This window comes from Caretta caretta, chromosome 1 (assembly GCF_965140235.1).
Source record: "Caretta caretta isolate rCarCar2 chromosome 1, rCarCar1.hap1, whole genome shotgun sequence".
NCBI lineage: Eukaryota > Metazoa > Chordata > Testudines > Cheloniidae > Caretta > Caretta caretta.
In genome coordinates, this window is record NC_134206.1 from 61993830 (window position 1) to 62011038 (window position 17209).

General features: G+C 44.5%; 1 protein-coding gene across 8 annotated transcripts in view; it reads right to left on the reverse strand.

Moving 5' to 3' along the window:
- Positions 1–16759, reverse strand: part of LACC1 (laccase domain containing 1) — a 56348-nt gene extending 39589 nt beyond the window's left edge. For 2 of the 8 annotated variants that reach the window (XM_048850978.2, XM_048850968.2), the window contains exons 1-5: positions 10467–11232; positions 6528–7152; positions 3788–3969; positions 3044–3209; positions 540–765 (exon numbers count right to left, since the gene is read on the reverse strand). In XM_048850978.2, coding sequence (XP_048706935.1) covers positions 540–765; positions 3044–3209; positions 3788–3969; positions 6528–7101 — 1148 coding nt within the window. In that variant the 5' untranslated portion in view covers positions 7102–7152; positions 10467–11232. Of the gene's footprint in view, positions 1–539; positions 766–3043; positions 3210–3787; positions 3970–6527; positions 7153–9208; positions 9287–10466; positions 11234–11737; positions 11988–13705; positions 13800–16475 lie in introns of those variants that run through there. The other 6 variants (XM_048850941.2, XM_048850991.2, XM_048850933.2 and 3 more) reach the window with 6 other exon arrangements.
- Positions 16760–17209: the final 450 nt, after the last annotated feature.

A 17209-nucleotide genomic window follows, 5' to 3' on the forward strand; every position in this document is an offset into this window, starting at 1 on the left:
TTTTTCTTTAGATTAAAATAAGTGGTTTTGCTCATTCTTTAGGACACATACTGAAGCTTGAACATGTATACAGAACAAAGAAGCTACTCTTAAGGCATAAAATAGCTGAAATATAGCAATATTTCAAACTAGAAGACTTGGTTCTGTCCTGACTTGCTGCTAGAGGAAACTCGATACTTTGGCAACACATAACAAAACTTTGCTTGTAATGTTGTTATCCAGAAAAGCTCAGTTCAGTACATGGTGTTCTTGGAGACAGTGGGGATTTCTTTTGTCCGTCCCACCCAGTTTTTCAAGTGGAATTCAACAGTACACAAGGTGAGCAAATATCGTCCTTAGGTTCATTCATTAAGGGCTTGATACTGCAATGCTCCCATGAAATTCTGAGGGCCCTCAACTCCTACCCAGTAGGACCACACTCCATATCAGTGACTAACTGGAACTAGAACCTAAATTTCTTTTGACTCAGTCTTTTGTCCTCATCCCTAGGCTACTTAGCACAACAAACTATAGCGTAGAAAAACACACATGAGACTTACCGTGTTGCCCTTCTAATATCAATATAGGGAGTTGGAGAGTCAAACTGTCTGACACATTTTGGATCAAGACTGTAAAATTCCTTTGCTGATTCCCGACGAAGTGTAAAACAGCATGGTCCAACAGATGGGCCCAGCACCACAAGTATATCCTTAACGTTACAGCCATATTCTTTTATCATAGCATTTACTGTAGCCATAGCAACTCCTAACAAAGTGCCTTGCCATCCTAAGAAAAAACATAAGGGGAAAAAATCCTGTAAAATTATTTTTGAATTGAATGCTTACAGAAAATTATTATTATTAATTATTATTATTATTATTAAGGATCTAAAAGCCAAATACATGGAGGAATAATTAGCTTTTAGCAAACATTAACAGTCCTCAGAGCATTCTTCTGAAGTAGCCGCATTACCATTTTAGAGATGGGGAAACTGAAGAAGAAAGGAGCTTTAAACTGCCCAAGGGCAGAGGAAGTCAACATTACAAGTGGGCTTAGAACTCAGGAATGCTTTGCTCCCAGCCCTGATTTTAGACCATTCAATTACACCTCACTGTTCCTCTGTGCTGCAATATCTCATGGGTTAAACACTGTCAAGATTTCTTTACAATCTCACATGACAGTACCGTGGAAAAATATTATTTAAATAGAAGGGAAAAAACATTTTATATTAAAAAAATCTCCTTATCTGTACTACTTGGCTGAAGCAAGTGTAAACTGTGCTGCATGCCAGGATTGTTTGGGCTGCAAGAAAGAAAGCCCAGCTCTGACTCCCTGTTCCTTACACAGAGCTCAAGACAGGCTTTGTACAGAGCCGAGTGTGCCTTAAAGTAGAGGCAGGGCCATCCTTATCCATATGTAAAGTTCGCCAAATTGCCCCAGATTTCCTGGTGCCCTACACAGCTGCGTGCTGCTCCGGTGGCCAGCCTGATCCTGCTACCAGATGAGCCGCCCAGAAAAGCTGCCCCTGCCTCATGGCCCCCGCCCCTGCTCCACCCAGCCCTGCCTCTTCCCCTGAGCAATGACCCGGGGGACTCCAGCAGGGGTCAGGCGCACCCTGCACTCACCGGGTGGCGGGAAGTGGAGAGAACTGGCCCAAGCCCACTCCACACTGTCAGCGAGTGCTGGGGAGCATTTCCCCCCTGCCCCCCAAGTCCCAAGGCTGGGAGCCAGGGGAGCAGAGTGGAGCGCGCTGGGGCCGGGTCACTGTACCTCCTGCTGCCCCATGAGTGTGGGGTTGGGCCTGCCCTGCACTCACTGGGTGGCAAGAAGTGGATCGACCCAGCCCCAACCTGCTCCGCTCTGCCAGCTCGTACTGGAGGGTGGTTTCCCCTCTGCCCCACAAGCCTACTCCTGCCCCCCCGCCCACGGAGGCCTGGAGCCAGCCCCAGCCCTGCGGGGGTGTGTGTGTGGCCCCAGGCCTCCACGGGGGGGAGGGTAGGAGGCTGTGTAGGGCACCAAAATGTCTAGGGATGGTCCTGAGTAGAGGCTAAGGTATTTTGTTTCTTTTTCTCCCCTTCTTTTCTGTGACCCCTGGCTACAGTCTGGGCCACAGAATGGTATTTAAGGGTATACAGAGCAAGGTTTAAAGCTGTTTGTAAATGTTTATGAAAATAATTTGACCTGCTACTGACTTCAGGCATGGTTTTGGGGAGTGCAAGGAGGATGGAGAGGGGGAAAGAATATGTGACTGGTGAGGGATATAATACAAGGCATGTGGATTGGAGAGGGGATTGGGTGACACATTCATTACCTGGTCTTGGAATGGGAGGGTGAAGCAGATGGAGGGGGTGGATGGAGAGGGCACAGGAGACTGGCAGAGAATGGACAGGGTAGAGCAGCTTGGGAGTCAGGAAGCGGGAAGCAGGTAACTGAGGGGCAACATAGAAAGGGACAGAGCAATGCACAAACTCTTATCCACGTTAAATTTTTAACACCTAACATTTCTAGATATAAAACTTCAACCTCTTAAAATTTTCAATGTGAATAAAAGCTTCCCTTTTATCCCCGCTTCGTTTCCGTCACCACTCATTTCCCCCACACATATAACACCCACCCACACACACCCGGTATTGCTCCCTACACACATACACTCTTTCTGTATGTATAAAGCCTGCAGAGGGGAGCTACACTCTGATGGGCCTTCTGAGAGCTATTTGATCCATGGATCTCCAGCACAATCTGATTGAAATGTTTGATGCTCACATCAAAAAGTGGGCAATTCACAAACACAAACCTCATTAGAAACAGTTAAAGTTGCAAGTGTGTTTGACTGGAGTTCGGCTAACTCCCAAACTATTACATGCTCTTCGGAAGAATCCTACATCTTTGAAAAAGAAGTATATTAGGAAGCCTGGAAAGGAAGAGTTAAGGGATTCAGTTTGGAATCCTTCACTCACTTACGACTTGATTATTAATCCCGTTTACTATACAAGGGATCCATTCCCAGTACTCTCCTAGTATTATATTACTTTGATTATGAGAACTGAATACTAGATGCCCTTACCAGAATGAGCAGCTCCACATGCTTTTTTGACAGGATCAGCAAAAAGCATAGGTATGCAGTCAGCCCCGGGAGCTGCTATCGTAACATCTTGCTGATTCGTTACTATTCCATCATAGTTGTCAGGCTGGGGCTTTCCCATAATCCAAACATCACTGGCATGATTGACCTGTCAGTACAAAGACAGATGAAGCACAGTCATAAGGCAGTGAAAAAAAAATTAATTCATACTTTGCTCAATGCCTTTTCTCCAACTCTCTTGTTCACACCCTCGTCAGGCCAACCCTTATGTTTAGAACTCCATCCCTCTTCTTGTTCAACAAACAACTATTGTCTTTGCATTGAGATCCCTTCTTAAAACACACCTCTAGTGAGCAACCCATCCGCCTAAGAAAGAAATGAATTTTTTAAATAAAAAGATATCTGCACCGCTTTGATTTTGGATCTTTATCTGGTCATATATTATATTATATCACTGAACTAACTGTATGATCTATTAAAACAAACTTCTTGGGAGAGGGACTGGGTCTTCCTCTCTATATAGTACCAAGTGTGTTGACAGCTATGATGACAGTTTCATCATGATAAACTGTCACAATAACTGTCTTAAAAAGTTGTCCTACCACTTATAATCTCTTGCTAGGAAAGAGAAGATTAATGCATAGTTAAAAAAACAAAACATTCACTGCTACACAAAGCAAGCTCTGATTAGTTAATATAGGAGTCCATTGGTATCTGATAACATACCTTCACACTGTGAAATGTCTCTGGGTCAAAACCTGCAGCATTAGCTAACCTACGTAGATTTTCTTTAACCACAGCCTTTGGATCTCTCCGCTTGGAACTGCTGAAGAGGTTGAAGGAGCTGAGTGTTGGTATATAAGAGATTCCACCTGTCCTCGTGGTGAACCCATGTAGGAAGATGTGACCTGGTGAAGAGAGAGAATTTGTTGGAAACAAATGAGAAACCTGAAAATTATACCAGGTTCTGCCAAATGGAATTGGTATGAGCCAGTCAGATTGTTGGATGGCTGATTCTTATTTAATGATGACATTTAAAAACAAGGATCCCATGCTCCCTTCTCCTTCTGTGAGAACAAGTGAGAAAGACTGTGACTCTTGCCAGGATAAAGCATGGAGTGAATAAGAGCCAGGACAAGATCATGTTCCCTGTGACCACATTACCCCTGGACTCCACAGAGCTCCAGGTCAAGGGATGTGAGGCAGCAGGCTCTCTGCTAGATCTAATATCACCCTCTCCCAGCTTCCAGGGTAAACCCAAGCAAATTACTGCTGTCCAAGTCTCTAGCAACTCCTCCTCTGAAGAGACTTCTGGGAGCACCTGCTGTGGAGGGGTTCCTGGCACACAGCTCCAAGAGGTGGAATACTGTCCAGGAACCACAGAAACCTGGGTGGAGAGCTGAGCACCAGGGCAGTGTCAAGCGATCTTTGGGCAAATGGCGCTTCCCTCCACTAGAGATCTCTAAGGAACTGCAGGTTTAGGGAGAATCAATCTTCTGCTAGGTGGATATGTGCAGGGAGACCCACTCCTTGTTCTGTAATAAAAATCCATTCCATGATTGTTTCACCCAAGCCAAGACTTAGATGGATATGTGTGGTGACAATGTGCAGAAAAGGCGGTGGCAGGGGCATGGCCACGGGTGGCCTGGGTGGGCCACGGCCCACACACTTAGCATCCAGGTTCACCCAAATTTGAGCAGGGGTATAGTGCTGCCACAGCAGCCCAGAAAGTCACTCAGGCACCTGAAATCCGGGATGGAGCTATGCGCCCGCCCTTCAGAAAGTTACGCTCTGGCAGCTCTGCCTTGACATTTTCTGAGCCGCCCCATATACGTGCCCAGCTTGGCAGGTGAAGTCCTATGTCTGGGGCACCAGGGCTAGGAAGAGGGTGTAGCATTGGGGGAGAAGCTGAGCTAGCAGTCTGTCATTGCCCGTCCACCAGAAAGTTGGGGCCCACCCAAATTTCCACTCCTATCTATGCCACTGGACTGTGGGTATGCCTACACTACAGATGCCACAGCGACACATCTATGGTGCTGCAGATGTGCTATGGTGACACAAGGAGTGTTTCCATCGTTGTAGTTAATCCACCCCCTCAAGATGTGCTAGCTAGGTCACAAGAAGAATTCTTCCATCAACCTAGAAGTGCCTATATCAGGGCTTAGGTTGGCTTACTTACGTCCCCCACAGGAGTGAATTTTTCACACCCATGAGTGATATAGCTAGGTCGGCCTAAGTTTTAGGTGAAGACCAGGCTTGTATCTGTGACCTAGATAGATAAGGAGAATTACAAAGTGTCTGTACATGTGACTGAGAGAGTGAGAGACCAGGCACCCTGAATAAAGAATTCCCAGTGCATTCTCTACAACATCTAACTCCTCTGCCACAAGGGATGCTGTGCTATAATCTCCTGTCCCCCCGATGGAAGAATTCCAGGAAAACTCAGGTTGAAAAATCCCTCTTCTCGAGCTGGGAATAATGTACATACAGAAAAATGAGGTAGTAAGTCTTTGAACCATTACTGTAAGGTATAACTGATTTTCTCACTGGCTAAGGCATGTAGTGGGTGTGTTTTTGAAGATATTTGTTATCTTAACATCCAAACAGATACAGGATATAGCCAGATAGAGATCTTCCAACAATTCAGTTCTTTGACTTGGGGAGTGTCATTTCAAGTAGTCGGAATATGAAGTAAGAAGGTTGTTTTTATCTAAACCATGAGATGCCCCCCTCCAATAGTGCAGGAAAAAACAATATCCAAAGATTTAATTAAATGTAAGGTGTGAGTGCTGGCAGAGCAGGGTAAAGGGAACCCATTGCCCACCCCTTCCCACCCAGAACTTCAACACAAGACACAGCCCTCCTTTGGCTGCTTAGAGCCCACAAGCGCTGGGATGGAGAGCAGTTAGATTAAGGGGAGCATTGTGCTCTATGGCTCCACTCAGAGAGGTGTTTGCTTTTTGTTTCTTTCCCATAAGAATCACTGCTACTGACCCCATCAGCTGAGATGGTGTCTCTGTTTTCTGCGTCAGCACTAACACTGAACACACAGAATCGTAACCTATGTTGTGCCATTCTTTAAGCCACATTTGCTCCTTCCCAATTCTGGACTGCTCCAGTGTGATTTAGGCATCCTGTGGGACTGATCTAAGTTATTCAGCAGTGCCACTGAGAATCTGCAGAGTGCTACAGGCCTACCTCTTTAGGCCCCTTCTATGCCCCCTGTGCCTGGACTTACAAGGGGGGGGCTGCATAGGACAATCTATGGCTATCTTATCTGATGTCTGCACTGGGGACTTCTCCCCTGGCTGGCTATAGGGATATCACAGCAGCAGAGAGACATTTTGGGGGTGAAAATTTCATGCCTAGGACTTCATGTTACTAACCCCTGAAGTAGAAGAATCCGTAAACTGAAAACTGAATGAAATAGGTTTAAAAAATCCGTAAAATCTGTTTTCCAGTTTACCTGGGATCAAGGAAGATTTTAGAATGGTAAGCTTCCCTTTCAGGGGTGGCAGACTTTCCAAGAATGTCTGAATCTCACGCCTGACGAGTTCCATCTCAGGGGCAGAAAGTGTTTGTATGTCACTCTGAGGTTCAGCTATTTGTTGGAGATTGTTTCCTTCACAATCCACCCCAAAATCCTCAAACTGGAACTGGTAAACAGCAGTGAATAGGTGGTCTATAAACACTTCCATTAAAGCTTTCCTTTGTACTGGTAAAATGATTTTAATGATGCTTAAATCCTTTTCATCTAGTTTTTGTTTAATGGTGTACAAGGCAGCAGCTGTACTTGTCATGCACACAACCTCAATTCCTTTCTTCAGAATCTGAAAACCGCTGATTACTTTAAGTAACGAATCTTGTTCACTGCTCCTTTCGCTTCTCGGAGTTTGGTAGCACATTATGTATACAAATGGAGCACTGGCAGAGAAGTGTTTTTCAATCCTTTCTAGTGTGCTACATAATAACTTCTGAACGCCATTATTTTGTGAGTTCATTTGTAGACTGAACAGATCAATCACTACTGCTTCTGCCATCTTCCAGATGATTTAAGGAGTCCTAAAGGTACCAGATATTGAATAAAACACCTTCAAAGAAAAAGAGAACATTATAAGTCTAAATAAGCAAAGTTACAACTTATTATTTGTTGTTTAGTGGTTAGAGGAATTAACATACTGAAAAGTAATGTAATTTCAAATATATTTTCCATTGCATCCAGTGTGAAGAGCAAAAGGGAACTAAAAGAGATGGGAATTGTTCCGCTTTTGTTTAAATCTCCCTTCTGCATTCTTTTTGTGTTTCTCCAGATCTGAGATGTTAAAAGTATGGCGCACAATATAATCTGGCTTTCACAAATGCATTTTAATGACCTGGATTCCTTTCCTCCCAAATACAGCTTCTAAGGTGAACTTGAGGTACAGCTCCATGAAGCAGTTGGTGCCTCTCTGTTAATTGCATCCTCTGGAGCAGTGGTTCTCAACCAGCGGTTTGGGGGCCCACGAGCAGGTTTCAGGGGTCCATCAAGCAGGGCCAGCATTAGACTCGCTGGGGCCCAGGGCAGAAAGCTGAAGCCCCACCACATGTGGCTGAGGCCCAGGACCCTGAGCCCTGCCATATGGGGCTGAAGCCTGAGCAATGTAGCTTTGCAGAGGCCCCTGTAGCACGGGACCCCAGGCAATTGCCCTGTTTGCTACCACCGAACACCAGCCCTGGCTTTTATATGCAAAAAACTAGTTACTGTGACACAGGCGGGCCATGGAGTTTTTATAGCATGTTCGGGGGAGGGGCTCAGAAAGAAAAAGGTTGAGAACCCCTGCTCTGGAGGACATTGAAACCTGGCTCCAAATCCACATGACAAATGAAGAACATTCCTGGTTTTCATTGTCACCTTTTTCAAAGCTGGTGTGTCATAGTCCTAGTGGAACTCCCCCTGCTGAACACTCACCAGGTTGCTGTGTTTGGATCCCACCATGCTGGATTTGTGTACTCTAAAGCTTCCCTTGGGGCAGGGGTGGAGCTGAGGCAGGAAGAGGTGGGGCAGGGTGGAGCTTGGGGGTCCGCAACATTTTAAAAATCAAAATGGGGGTCCTCAGATTGCTAAAGCTGCTATAGGGTATCCAGGATCCTCACCCTTCTGTTTCTGCAGAGCATTGCTTTCTGCTTCTGGTCTCTTCCCCCTCTTTCTAAAATGGCTACGGAGAGTCCTCTTTTTATAAAGTTGCAGTTTCCTCTGTCATGTGACCTTGTCAGATGTTCAAAGTCCACCACCAGGTGATCTGTTGCCTGAATACTAGGCTTCCTGGCAGAACCAGGTTTTCTTGGTTTTGCCACCTTCTTTTTTCCAGGGTTTTCCCATTTGAATAGAAGACTAACCTTCCATTGCTAGCCCTGGGTTATCACCTCTTGGAATTTCATCCCAAAATGGAAGTAAAAAACCCCAGAGAAGCCAGATTAGCCTTACAATCAAAATGAAGTGTGCAGTTTGCTAAAGATACACACAGAGTTCATAATCTCAAACAGGATTCATAAATTGTATGTAGACAGATTCCCCAAATCGTCACAAGGTGTTACGGAGAAACATCCTGTACTCATTCTGTCTCTCATGGGGACTTCCATTTTGTTCCTTCTTTATTTTTGTTTCCCTCAAACGGAATTTAAAGTCATCCTGATTAAAAGTGCCTGTTTTCTCTTTGTGTACAGAATACATAAAAGATTTCATTCTTGCTATCAGACGCAGAGGACTTGACTGGTCTACTTGAAATAAGCTAGGACTCATGATCAAAATCTGACAGCCGGTGACAGTGTCTGTCAAGGGATTTATGACTCTCAATCTCCCTAGGACTATTATTACATACAACTGATGACACCTACTAGGGAAATCTGCTTGCTGATGAAACTGCGTGAGATAGGTCAAGACCACAGACCCAACAGCTGTCACCAGAGAACTCAGAACGGTAGCTTAAGTTACAAGCAGCAATAATGAGGTGGCAGTTGCAGCAGGCATCTTCCTTGCCCTGCAGGCTCCCAATGGAGAGTGCCTTGCTTGTCTGCCATCAGAAGATCCCAGTTGAATTACAGGCAACATCATACCCCACAAAAGGAAACTTCTCTGGGACAAGACAGAAAACTGCAACTCCCTCTTACCTCATATATATGAGTAGGGGAGGGCGAGCAGGGGTCACTGACTCCCACATCTTCCCTCCTTCCTAAAGAAAACACCACCTGTAAAATGAGGGACGGAGGATGCCTGTTGAAGAAGAAATATCTACCAGCACAATCATTAAGATGTGCTTATACAGAAAGAAATCCATTAGGGCAATTATGAGGCTGTGCACAAATGGACATAATGAGGCTGATTCACTAGTGCATTTAGCCAGTTTTGCATCTTATATCTCCATCAAAATCAATGGTGTTGCACTGGCATTATTTTTATTGCAAATACAACATTTTGTTTATATTAGAGTGGAATTTGATGACTGCTTCTTGAGATATTCACAAAACACTGGGTACTGCTATACAGCACATTGTGTGCCAGGCAAAGCAGTATGTTGGGTTCTCTATAATGTATCATGGTTGTTGAAGTCTGAAATATCTTAGCTTGAAAATCCCAACGCTCCTCAGAATATGCAACTGCCAATTCCTTCATCAGAAAATATTTATTAGAGAGCAGTTCATTACAGTGCATGGTTAAAGTCTGAAAATTCATGCAGGTTTGAAGACCAAACCTGCAAATTCACTCTCTTCTGTACACCCTCTGAAACACTCAGTACACAAAGCTGGATGATAAGCAGAACCCATGCTACAGACCCCATCCAAAGAAAAGAAAGGAAGGATAAAATGATAAAGAATGGTGGGAACTGACAGGAAAAGGAAAAGAGAGAAAAGAAACATAAAATGAAAAAAAAGCCAGGTCAGAATAGAAAAATATCATGAAGAAAATTTACCAGAAAATTAAACTGAAATCTGAAAATGAAAATAAACTGAATATATTCCCAGTTTTGGACTAGCAAAGACTGCCACTTTCCCCACATTGACCTCCTTTGGATCTTATCTATCTCTCTTATTTTCTTTTTTGAGATGTAAAGAGATATGTGCAGTTTTGAAAAGAGATAAAAAAGCCAGAAAGTATTTAACATCTTATGTGAGATTACTAATAAGTGAAGACATGCATCAACTCCAGAAAAAATACGGAGGGTGTTGAAAGTTCCACACAACACTTTTAATAAATCACTATATATCAACAAGCAGAATGCCATCGAAATGTAGAAACCACTCTTCATTTAGGAATATTTATGTGTGTAAAAGAGCCAGAAGTTAGCATTTACAGTTACAAAATACAAAGTACATAGAGTTTCCATAAATAAATATAAGCTCAAAGACGTAAGTACAGCTATTTACTTACAGAGGTGGACAATCCTTTTGCAGCTCCCGAGAGATCACACAAAATACCCACATACTGTTATGAGCCTTATATATCTGCATAATTGCAAGTTGTGCAGTAGATTTGTGCAAGATGGAAATCCCCTTCTAGGTGAGACCTGAGTGGGGGAAACCCACCTTTTCTCTGCCTGAGGCCCTGAGTTGCTACTGTCACTGTACACAGGAAATCCCAAAGGGTACTCAAAGGCACTAACATGATTAATTCCTAGGGTAATACAAAACCAGGAAGCAGTGTTAACCCTGCCATACCAGTTCTAGGCAGCAACTCGTTGTAATGATATGTGCCTCTGCGAGGGTCCTGTTCATGTATACGAAGCTTCACATAGCCTCAGAAATGGCTGGACCCCCAAATAAGAAAATAAATACATGGAGTGGAGAGAAAGGCAGCACAGAAGATAAAGAATTCCTCTCTCCTATAGTATAACTCCCTGCTCGACGGAGAGGTTTGGCAGTAAATCAAGAAGGGAACAGCCACAGAAAGTTAACTCAAAATTACTGAAAGAGAAAAGGGGCCACAGGAACAGAGCTAAGGAAGCTTAGAGGCACTGCAAAACATGCAATATTTTTAAAAGGCGTCACTAAAAACAGGAAGTGCTTTTTCATTTTCATGAGAGCCCTTCAGAAATTTTTAACTTCAGTGGTACATTAGCATGGCCACAAGAATAAACCATTTCCAGCGATCTGCAGCCAACAATCAGATTGTGTATGGTATCTGAAGAAAAGTACAGAAAATAAAACTATGATAAAAGTAGAAAACACCATGGGAACAGCTGGTGAGAGTGCAGCAAAAGAGGCAAAAAAGATGTTAAGAAATAAAAATAATGGAATACAAAATAATACCAAAAATATTATAGTGACATGATATTAATTGATATTACTTCACCACCTGAAATATTGCGTTTAGTCTGAAGAGGAGAAGAGTAACAGGGAACATTGTATTATTGTATAAAATGATGCATGGTGTTGGGAAGGAAAATCAGGTCCTCCTATTTATCCTTTTTCATAACTGAAGAACAAGGAGAAGCCAATGAAGCTGATGTTCTCAGCAATTTACAATGAATGCCATCAAATTTTAAAACTGATTTTAAAAATATTCACATTTTAACACAATGAATTAGTTAAGCTAAGGAACTTGTTACCACAAGGCAACATGGAACCAAAGAGCTTAGCATGATTTTAAAAAAATAGACATTTATACAGATTGTTAGGGGGCTTATTCCTTCACCCACTTACTTCCCTGGTCCTTCTCGCATGAACAGAGAGCAACAATACCCGAAGTCCAAAGGTGCAAACAATTCGATGTTTATTGGGGTGAACTTCCAGCAAGCATGATTCCAGTTTCCTTCCTTAGTATCCTCCTTCCCAGCTCTGACACCACAGAGCCTTACACCTGTGTCCCTGTTCCCATTCCTGCCCTTAGCCAAACATGATTCCAACTTCCTTACTCCCATTCCCTGTTCCCATTTCCCCCTTTAGCAAAACATGATTCCAACTTCCTTACTCCCATTCCCTGTTCCCATTTCCCCCTTTAGCAAAACATGATTCCAATTTTCTTACCCCCATTCCCTGTTCCCATCTCACACACCCACCCCCACCCACACCCATCACTTCCTCATTGACTACAGATTATATAGTAAAACTTGAGTTCTGCTTAGCTATACCTTAACCAATCATTTTCCTGAAATTTAACTAACCAATCCTAACATATTGTAACATGATTATGTAACCAATTATATCCCACCACCTCAATTAGTTTACACCCAGCAAAATTAATTATACAGCAGACAGGAACAATCACAGAACCAGACAGAGATTATACAGACAAACAACAGCAAAGTGGGAACTATAATGACAAAACAATACAGAAGTGAGGATTTCACATCCCAGCTATTGATAAGTGAGTTCTTGCCAGACAGGATGCTATCAAACTAAGTTTCCTTTTACATTTTCTAGGCACTTCCCTTCCTCTGGAGGTGATAGGAATACAATCCTGTTCTGATAGTGCCTAACAGCCCAATAGCACCTTATTTCAATGTGACTAGTTTGGAATGTGAGGATGTGACCGTTCGCTTCCCAGCTCATGGCTGCCTCTGCTGCTTAGCCAAAGGCCTGAGCCTAAGCACAGGGCCACAAACTGTCACAGTAAGAGAAGGCCCTTACACTGGCAGACAGTGGTTTTGATTCTTTCTTTCTTTTATACCTCTATCACTAGCCAAGTGATAAGAATACACCTAAATTCTTAGAGTATAGGCCTTTACAGACAGGCCTGAATATCTATATCCTAACACAGATAATGATACCATCAGTTAAATTAAGTAGGATAAAAATTGTAGGGATATAAACTTTCACATTTGAGGGTTGCAATGACAAAAGCATGACCTTTTCCATTTTTTGCATTGCAAACAAACCACCTTGCTTATTACTGGAAATGTGAAAGCCTAATTAATAAGACAGTTAAAATTAGGAACAGATACACCTTCATGTTAGAAAACATAAACAAAAACATTCCCCTAAACCCACATTTTACACAAGTTTCTAGAAAATCAGGGTGAGAGTCTGTGCTGTCCCTCTATGTATGTCTTCGCTGCCGAGTTAACTTGGACTCTTACATGTTGCCCCTAATCCCACTCCCATCCACACACAAAATCCCCTCACACAAGTTTAATGGTGCTTTAAACCTGGGCTAGCTGGCACAGCTGGGGGTTTAGGCCAAGGCCCAGGTGCTGCTTTCACTCAGACAGGTAACTTGTCCTTTTTACAGTGAGGATGCAGGCTAGGAAATGTAGCACAAGACTGACAGCCCATGGGGTGGGGTAGCAGGTGGGGTGAGCTAAGGTGGTTTTAATACACCTTTATGCCCAGCTGAGCCTGGGGTGTTTTGGGGGTTGGAGAAGCCCATTGGGTAACTTAGAAAGCCCTGACCTAATTTTTCTAAGGGTATGGCTATACTTTGAGCTGAAAATGTAATGTCCAGCTTAAGGAAACATGCCCTCACTACCTCTGATAGAGCTAGAGTACTAAAATTAGACTAAAAGAGTCTAATAAAGGAGCAGAGGCTACCCAACCCTGGGTACAATCCCATCCAAGATACTCATGCATACCTGGGGTGTCTAGACCCTTCTGCTGCTGCAGCTACCCTTTTGTTTTTACTGCGCAAGCAGTGATTGGAATTTATACATCCAGCTCACAATGCAGACGTACCCTAAGTTGCAGCAGTCTCCTAAGGCACAGGTCACTGAGCAGTGCTGGTGAGATGAGAGGGAGACAATTGTAGCAGGGCCCTGAGCTCAGGGTGGCCCCCAACACATCTGTAAATAGAGGGGAAAGGGAGAGGGTGGGGCCCCAGTGAACAAGATGTACTGGGCCGCACATAGCTCCTGATGGGCCTGACTGCACAGCCAGGAATCTCAGCCCCACCCCTAAATTAGGGCTTGCAAAGGAGTCCTGTAGCTGTTCATATCTTCTGCCTTGAAAAGTTGCTTACTCCCTTTATTTTGTCCTCTCTCCTCCACCCCCACACTCCCTTTTGTTTTACACAACCCTTTTCGTCATTTGCAGATACTTCTATTTGGTTTTCCCTTCCACTTTCCTTCTTTGTTTGCCAGCACATCCAGACACGCCGTCTCTCGTGAATTTATCATGAGAGACGCGCTTTCTAAGTAAAATTAAGCCCCACTCATGATCTCACGATAGAACTCTCAAATGTCAGGATTTTTTCCCCAAATTCTGATATTTGAGAGTTCTCTCAATAGATCATGAATAAGGCTTAATTTTACTTAGAAATTGCTGTAAGCCCCGGGTGGCTGGGGCTCCCCATTGTAAGTCAGGGAAGTGGGAGAGGGGACCTTACTGTAGCCCCCCAGGCCTTGGGGGGGTGAAGAACCCTAAGAAGAGCAGAGATGAGGCTGGGAGGGTTGAACTATGGCCTGGGGATTTCCTGAGGGGGCTTAAGTGAGGAGGGGTGGGGATTGATGGGGTGGAGGGGCTGTATTGATGGTGGGTTCTGAGCAGATGGGGTGAGTTCTGGGAGGGTGAACTGAGTCAGTGGGGTCGATAGAGTAGGGGGGTTGAACTGATAGGGTGGTGATGATGGGGACTGGGGGACTGAACTGATGGGCATCTGGAGGACAGGATTAATTACTGGGCAAGAGACGGGCAGATGTGGGGGTGAGAGCACCTGCAGCAGGGGCAAAAATGACCTTATCTGGTATATGTGGAAGAGTAGGCAAAACTGTCACAGGCACAAACCCTGGGGACGAGCCAGGTGTTTTTTGTTGTTTTTTTCCCCAAAAATCAAGAGACTGGCCTAAAAAACACAATATCATCTTTTTTAAAAATGTCATGATTTTTTGGAGTACTTGTGGCACCTTAGAGACTAACAAATTTATCAGAGCATAAGCTTTCATGAGCTACAGCTCACTTCATCGGATGCATACAGTGGAAAATATAGTGGGGAGATTTTATATACACCCATGAAACAATGGGTGTTACCGTACAGACTGTAACAAGAGTGATCAGGAAAGGTGAGCTATTACCAGCAGGAGAGTGGGGGTGGGGGGGGGGGCGGGAACTTGTGTAGTGATAATCAAGGTGGGCCATTTCCAGCACTTTACAAGAACAGTGGGAGGGGAAATAACCTACATTCCACACAAAGATGGACTACAAACCGTCAGGAACAGTGTCCCCGATAATGTCATGGCAAACCTGGTGGCTGTACTTTGTGACTTTGTCCTCACCCATAACTATTTCACATTTGGGGACAATGTATACCTTCAAATCAGTGGCACTGCTATGGGTACTCGCATGGCCCCACAGTATGCCAACATTTTTATGGCTGACTTAGAACAACACTTCCTCAGCTCTCATCCCCTAATGTCCCTACTCTACTTGCGCTACATTGATGACATCTTCATCATCTGGACCCTTGAGGAAAAGAAGCCCTTGAGGAATTCCACCATGATTTCAACAATTTCCATCCCACCATCAACCTCAGCCATCACTCTCACAGATCTTGGGAGACAGGCCAGTCCTTGCTTACAGACAGCCCCCCAACCTGAAGCAAATACTCACCAGCAACCACACACCACACAACAAAAACACTAACCCAGGAACCTATCCTTGCAACAAAGCCTGTTGCCAACTGTGTCCACATATCTATTCAGGGGACACCATCATAGGGCCTAATCACATCAGTCACACTATCAGAGGCTTGTTTACCTGCACATCCGCCAATGTGATATATGTGATCATGTGCAAGCAATGCCCCTCTGCCATGTACATTGGCCAAACTGGACAGTCTCTACATCAAAGAATAAATGGACACAAATCAGATGTCAAAAATTATAACATTCAAAAACCAGTCGGAGAACACTTCAATCTCTTTGGTCACTTGATTACAAACCTAAAAGTGGCAATTCTTCAACAAAAATACTTCAAAAACAGACTCCAAGGAGAGACTGCTGAATTGGAATTAATTTGCAAACTGGATACAATTAACTTAAGCTTGAATAAAGACTGGGAGTGGATGGGTCATTACACAAAGTAAAACTATTTCCCCTTGTTTATTCCTCCCCCTCTCCCCCCCCCCCCCCCCCGCTGTTCCTCAGACGTTCTTGTCAGCTGCTGGAAATGGCCCACCTTGATTATCACTACAAAAGGTTCCCCCCCAACCCACCCTCGGCTCTCCTGCTTGTAATAGCTCACCTTTCCTGATCACTCTTGTTACAGTCTGTATGGTAACACCCATTGTTTCATGCTCTCTGTGTATATAAATCTCCCCACTATATTTTCCACTGTATGCATCCAATGAAGTGAGCTGTAGCTCATGAAAGCTTATGCTCTAATAAATTTGTTAGTCTCTAAGGTGCCACAAGTCCTCCTTTTCTTTTTACGGATACAGACTAACACGGCGGCTACTCTGAAACCCATGATTTTTTGAGCCAATCCCAAGATTTTGGAGGGTCCGACTCACAATTTGTGATCTCTTGAAGTTGGCAATACTGCATGTTCCCTTTACCTCCTTGTCTCCCTGTCGGCTCTCTCCTGCTTAGACGCTCCCTTCAGCTGTGTCGATTCTTCTCTCTCATTTCGCTCCTCTTTAGAGACGCTCCCTAGCCATGGCAGGGGCCGGCCACCACAGGCTTCCTGCCCTGAGGGAGCAGGCGGCAGCAGGCCCTGCTCTGGGGCTGTGTGACGCTGAGGGGGAACCCGCCACAGCAGTTTCCTTTGCTTCCCCCTCCCTCACCCCAAGGTGCACAGGGGTTGGTTGGGGCACTGCAGGTGACCTCCCCCCTCCCTTTTCTTTGTTTGCAGGTTTATTTTTAATGCCACAACCTCTAGCTCCTCCCCACTGCCTGGTGGAAAGGGGGGGCACGCCCATTGGCTTTAATTTGTACACCACGCCCCACTTTCCTGTCACGCTGCTCCCTTCAGAGGGGCTCTCACAAAACCTTTCTCCAGGGCCATCAGGGCCAGCGCTAGGCATAAACAGACTGAGCAATTGCCTAAGGCCCCAAGCAGCTCAAGAGGGCCCCCTATTAATTATTAGGATGCGGGGGGAGCGGGGAAATATTCCTGCTCAGGGCCCTCAGTGGGCGAGCACTGCCTCTGAGGGCGATACTAAGTGATGCTAGTCACTTACTGGATGATTTCTATATTAGAATTAATCCTGAGTCAAACCCCATGGGCAGCCACCGGCTGTAAAAG